Here is a 6,334-nt window from a genome sequence, read left to right as displayed (position 1 = left end):
ACGGCTACCTCGACCACAGCTCCACCACCCATGCTCTCGGCTACATCAGCAAACAGCACAAAGGGCCACCGCCTGCTTGAGCAACCTCGTCGGGTTTCACTCCAGCCACGACTCCGCGATGCATCGACCGTTACGACTGTGGGGGTGTGTCCGTCGGCTTGCCTTTGGATTCTTCTCCAGTCTCACCGTCTGCGTCACTACCTTTGCGACTGCGGGGGGATGTTGAGTATAAGGATTATTAGGAAGTATATGATAGACTAGGATTTGGTCCTGCCTTGTCTTGTACTCTAAGTTGGTCTTTGTACTCTTATATATATACCCACGAGACTCAAGCAATACAATAAACTATTCCACGAATCCTCTCTCTTCTAACAGGTAGTAATGAAAGCAACCCGTCTAGTGCCGTCTAACAAAAACCCACCCTAAGTAGCACAAACCCTTACAGTAGCATCCTTACAAAAGTTAGAAAAAAATACATTCAAATCCATACCATTCATCTAGTTTAACATGAAAACACAGATCTCGCAGCTTTTGTCGATGCAAATAGTACGTGCGGCGGCTCAGTGAGGGGACTGTAATTTCGTGGCAAGAGGAGCTTTACTTCAGGAAAAAAAGGGAGGAAAAGCGGGCCAAGGAGCATAGCAAACGATGATGAGAGTCTCACTGTAAAAAGAAGAAAAAAGAGTAAAAGAGAAAGAAAAAGGAAAAGAAGGAAGGGCAGCAGTGAAACTGCCAAAGCGACGACCCCGTACATGGGGGAGCGGGACGGTCCTCGGGGCGACCAGCGAGCCCACCCTGTCATTTACCCATCAGTGCCACTAACCATTACTACCATCCCTGGTCTGGTCATTAGTGCCCGGCTGCCAGCCTAGCGACCGCCGTGTGTACTCCGGCATCCAATCCCAAGCCCACGCCGCTCGCCCCATTCGCAGCGGCGAGCAGTCGCCGCCGCTCTCATCTCTCCCTCACCCCCCGGCTCGCTCGGCCTCGTCGGTAGATAGAAGGCGAGTGAGCTCGGCTTGCAACGGGAAGCACGCACGCGCCAAGCGAATCAATCCCCGGCCCGTCCTCCTCCGCTTATCCGCGCTGAGGTGAAACCCCCAACCTTGGTTACCCTGCTATTTCACCTGGTTTCTTCTTAACCACCGCCCCCAGCTGCTGCTGCTACTGCTCTAGTTGTAGATTAGTTGTTGTGCTTGGAGCGAATTCGGATTCATCCGTGGCGGCTATTCTACGGGGCCATTCTCTTGTATTAAAAGACCCAAGGGAATGAATGTGTTCAACACTGATGTTTTTTTTCCACCGAGTCAATGGACCATTGACCTAGTCTAGTAGTTTAGTTGTTCTTTTTTTTAGCACATGACTGACAATGGAGTGAATCATCATCAAGTTTTTTAAGATGTCATCAACTTAGCTCTTCTTTCCTTGCTGAGAATGAACAATTTACTAATTCTTACCACACAATGTCCAAATCCCTCTGTACATTTTAAATGCCCTGTATGAACTACTACTATTACATATACTGTACTCATACTCAGGTATTTTCTTCAGGGCCGTCAGGTTGACCACGCTGAGGAGACACTGAGATTTTCAGAGATGGTATGCCCCAACGTTTCTTGGGGATGCCTTCTTCTACTGCTCTGTTTTGCTTGGACGGGAGATGCAGAGTACATGAAGTACAAGGATCCAAAGCAGCCTGTCAACACCAGAATCAAGGACCTTATTGGTAGAATGACTCTTGCTGAAAAAATTGGCCAGATGACGCAGATTGAGCGTTCGGTTGCATCTGCAGACGTCATGAAAAATTACTTCATAGGTACGTTCTGTGACAGCTCCTAGCTTCCTGCAGTAAAGGCTTAGTGCGAGGATGTTGTTCGGTAGCTCACACATGTTTGCTACCCTGCATCCGGAGTAGTTGTTTGGAGGTTAACAGCAGAAAGCTTTAACACCACATAGCTAGAGTCATCACTGTGGCATTGCCATGTCCAAGCTGTGATTATGCAACCTTTTCATCACCCTTAAATGAGGCAATTCAATTTCTAATCCCGAAATTTTATTATGTTCTCTAGGTAGCATCTTAAGTGGTGGTGGGAGTGTCCCTGCTCCTCAGGCCACACCTGCAATGTGGGTCAACATGGTAAATGAATTCCAGAAAGGTGCCTTGGCAACACGTCTGGGAATTCCTATGATTTATGGGATTGATGCTGTTCATGGTAATAACAACGTCTACAACGCCACCATATTCCCTCACAACGTTGGGCTTGGAGCTACAAGGCAACTCTCTAACAATATACATTTTATTTAATGTAAACGCATGGCTGTGTGTGAAACAACAGGCTTCCTAAATGGCCATTTTGTTAAAAATAAAATGACAGTGCTTGGCTGCTTGCCTTGCAATTAAATTCGCTAAAATGTTCAATGAGCATTTCATCTCCATGTGGCAAGTAGCAACATAAATTCTGTCCAGCAAAACACCCAAAGATGGTAAAAAAAATGGGTAGCTATATCTTGGAACGGAATTGTATAACTATTTTATCTCTTTATATATTTTGTTTATTAGGGATCCTGACCTAGTAAAGAGGATTGGCGAAGCAACTGCTCTTGAAGTACGCGCAACAGGCATCCCATATACCTTTGCTCCATGCATTGCAGTAAGCACAATACGGTGTTTTCTTGCTTTATTAGGTGTTACATCTGCAGTGGAACAGTTATGAGTGTACTCTTGGTTCACTAAAAGTTATGTTGATTGGAAATGCTTCTTGTATATATAGGTTTGCAGAGATCCAAGATGGGGTCGATGCTATGAGAGCTACAGTGAAGACCATAAGATTGTTCAGCAGATGACAGATATTATCCTTGGTCTGCAAGGAGAGATCCCAGTGAATCATACCAAAGGAGTTCCTTATGTTGCCAAGTAAGATATTCTTTCTCAGTGTTAATGTATATGGTAGTTAAGATGTGAGCCAATCTGTAGGCATCTGCATTTGATGCATGAAACTGTACTTTGAACTGACAGGTAATCTGCCTAGATGGACATTCTGTTAGTAATTCAACTTTTTATGGCAAGCAGCATTTCCTGCCTAGTGAAATATCTACTACATGGTTCGAGAACAGTTTAGGGATATAATCATTATCAATGTCTTGCAGCTTGAATGCTTTCTATCTTATGTATCAGCTTATGGATTTTTACAGGAATAAAGTTGCTGCTTGTGCTAAACATTTCGTTGGTGATGGTGGAACGCATAATGGAATCAATGAGAACAACACGATCATTGACGTGCACGGACTGCTAGGCATTCACATGCCACCATATTATGACTCCATTATCAAGGGTGTCGCTACTGTTATGGTTTCATATTCAAGCGTTAATGGTGAAAAAATGCATGCCAATCATGATCTAGTCACTGGCTACTTGAAATCCAAACTGCGCTTCAGAGTTAGTGCTAATCTGCAATTTATTTAACATTCCTCTGCTGTTGTCGTAAACTGACTTCAGAATGGTGACGGATTGCAGGGTTTTGTGATATCTGACTGGCTAGGAATAGACAGGATAACCTCACCAGCTGGTGCAAACTATACTTACTCTGTGCAAGCTGGAATAAATGCTGGCATTGATATGGTATTTTTTTTTAGAACACACTTGCTTATTATTATTATTTTGCTAGCTACAAAAAATATGTCTACTTGTTTGTTGTTCAAAAAGTATCTGGTTCCAGATGGAGAAGTGCCCATAACATACCCCTCTACTTTTGATCTGAATTTGTCCGCATAATTAGTTTGGACTCCATTTCTTGCATCTAAGATCACAACCCAAGATCACCTAAATGAAGCCTCATTCTTTGTACTCAACGTTGATTGCCAACCTTAGCCGCGTAATATCAGCTGCTCAGAGGTACTATCTGTAATGTGGTACTGCAACATGAAGTGTTTAGTACCTACTGAGTAGCAACGACTCTGATTTTTAATCGAAATAATCTAGACAAACGTTGGCCCTGCAGTAACTTCTTTCATTCCATTCCAGGTTATGGTCCCTTTCAATTACACCGAGTTCATTGAGGATGCAACATCTCTTGTTAACAAGCGTATCATCAGTATGAGCAGAATTGATGATGCTGTGAGTCGCATCCTTCGAGTGAAATTTACAATGGGCCTCTTCGAGAACCCTTTAGCTGATCTTAGCTTTGCAGATCAGCTTGGAAAGAAGGTTCATGATCTACAACATGTTTTTTAATACTTCTATAAAAAAAGTGTGGAAATATACCTAGAACTAAGTAACTGAGTAATTAAATTTAACAGGAGCACAGGGAATTGGCTAGAGAAGCTGTCAGGAAATCACTTGTTCTATTGAAAAATGGCAACACTCCTAATCAACAATTCCTGCCTCTCCCAAAGAAAGCTAGTAAGATCCTCGTAGCTGGAAGTCACGCTAGCAATTTAGGCTACCAGTGTGGTGGATGGTCAATTCAATGGATGGGGGGAAGTGGAGATATTACAGCTGGTACGTGCTTTCTAATATGCCTTTGGTTGCTCTGGTCCTTGAGTTCATTAAAGACAGAATTTCAATATTTTAGATTACTGCCTGCCAAACTTATACCCTGGTTGGAACAGATGGTTGCTTAGTGAATTCGAATTGTCAATTTTGAAGTATCCCTTCGGAATATTTAAACTGACGTTTATATAATTTTGACGGTCATGATTTTATTCTTTTCAGGAACAACAATCCTTGATGCCATAAAGTCCACCGTTGGTGATGCAACACCTGTAGTCTACTCTGAGAACCCTGATGACAGCTTCATGAAGAACAACGAGTTTTCATTTGCTATTGTTGTTGTTGGCGAGCCACCATATGCGGAAACAGTAGGCGATAACACTGATCTGACTATCCTAGACCCTGGTCCAGACACAATCCGAACCGTCTGTTCGGCAGTTAAATGCGCAGTGGTTGTCGTCTCTGGACGGCCTGTCGTCATTGAACCATATCTTCCTCTGATGGAAGCGCTTGTTGCCGCCTGGCTTCCTGGCACAGAAGGGCAGGGTGTCGCTGATGTGCTATTTGGGGACTACGGCTTCACCGGAAAGCTTTCGTGCACTTGGTTCAAGTCTGTAGACCAGCTGCCCATGAATTTTGGAGACCCACACTATGACCCGCTCTTCCCTTTCGGCTTTGGGTTGGCAGTAAATTCATCACAGGCAGGGTAAATAACTTCATCACTCACACTAGTGAAACAATGCTACAGGCCTAGTTTGAACTACTTTCTGTAATTTGATATCTTTCGTCTTGTTTGCCGTTTCAGGTTCTCGGGCGCCAGAAGCCGCGGAAATAAGAAGGAAATTAGGGTATGGGCCGTGTTGAGTTTGCTACTGTCAATGATGCTAGCTTGGGCATAGGTGTATTTCACCACCAAGCTGCTCTTTTGTAGCAGTAGCATGATCAATCAATCCCCTTGTTAGGGATCCTTGGTCCACATGGATATTATTCCCTGCAGATGGTGTTATGCTAAGCTAGGTCATCGGGTAGATTTGTTGATTCATCAAATTATCTTTGGTTCACGTGATCACGTCTTGTATTTGTTTTTAATCTAGCGATGAGGACAAAGTAGTAAGATTAATTAGAACATGCAAGTCCTGTTGGATAATGAATTACAGCAGTACATTCAGCTTCGAGTTGAATCATTGCACATAAATTTCCTACGAAATTTCATACAGAACTTGATTCCTTGAAAATTCATCGGAAAATCCTTGAACCCAAAGATGGTCTACGATTTACCGCGGAATCTGTCATAACTGTGAGGCAGTAGAGAATACCATGGGCAAGGTGGCGACTCCGACGGACGTCCGTCGGCCGCCACCTTGCAGCGCATCACCTTGTCGAGGGTGTTGCCGCCGAGGTAGCCCCACCGCCGGCCTTCACCGGTCTCCCTGTAGACCGCCACGTCGACGTCGAGCTCCACCCGCCCCGAGCGGCGCCACTCCGACGCCATGCGCTCCCGGAGAGGCGTCGAGAGCCCCACGCCGTCGGCCCTGGCCACCACCTCCACGCCCCTCCCCCAGGGCTCCCGGGAGACGCAGCCGCGCGGCTCCACGCGCGCCCAGCCGAGCGCGACGCCGGAGTAGGTCAGGACCACCTCGGCGCGGTCGGCGCACGTCTTGTTCATGCGCAGCGTGAGGTTGAACGCCGGTGAGACCACGCGGCCGGGCCTGGCCGGGTCGATGCCCTCGTAGCCGGCGACGCCGACGGAGAACGACACGACGTTGGCCTGCTCCATGTAGTACACGGGGAAAAGCATGAGCGCCACCAGTGCAACAGAAAATACCACAAGCAACAAGAGCCTTT

The 6,334-nt window shown here is 45.7% G+C and overlaps 1 protein-coding gene across 1 annotated transcript; it reads left to right on the top strand.

Moving 5' to 3' along the window:
• The first annotated feature begins 797 nt into the window (after positions 1–797).
• Positions 798–5,673, top strand: LOC125544924 (beta-glucosidase BoGH3B-like). The gene is made up of 11 exons (XM_048708708.1): positions 798–1,091; positions 1,552–1,816; positions 2,070–2,274; positions 2,561–2,651; positions 2,772–2,914; positions 3,193–3,436; positions 3,515–3,619; positions 4,022–4,204; positions 4,297–4,498; positions 4,712–5,195; positions 5,295–5,673. Exons 2-11 carry the CDS (start codon positions 1,597–1,599, stop codon positions 5,386–5,388), a joined length of 1,971 nt encoding a protein of 656 aa, XP_048564665.1. The 5' UTR covers positions 798–1,091; positions 1,552–1,596; the 3' UTR covers positions 5,389–5,673.
• Positions 5,674–6,334: the final 661 nt, after the last annotated feature.

The sequence above is a fragment of the Triticum urartu genome, chromosome 3, assembly GCF_003073215.2.
Source record: "Triticum urartu cultivar G1812 chromosome 3, Tu2.1, whole genome shotgun sequence".
Classification (NCBI taxonomy): Eukaryota; Viridiplantae; Streptophyta; class Magnoliopsida; order Poales; family Poaceae; genus Triticum; species Triticum urartu.
The sequence above is the reverse complement of the archived record's forward strand: the minus strand, read 5'-3'. Positions and strand labels throughout refer to the sequence as shown.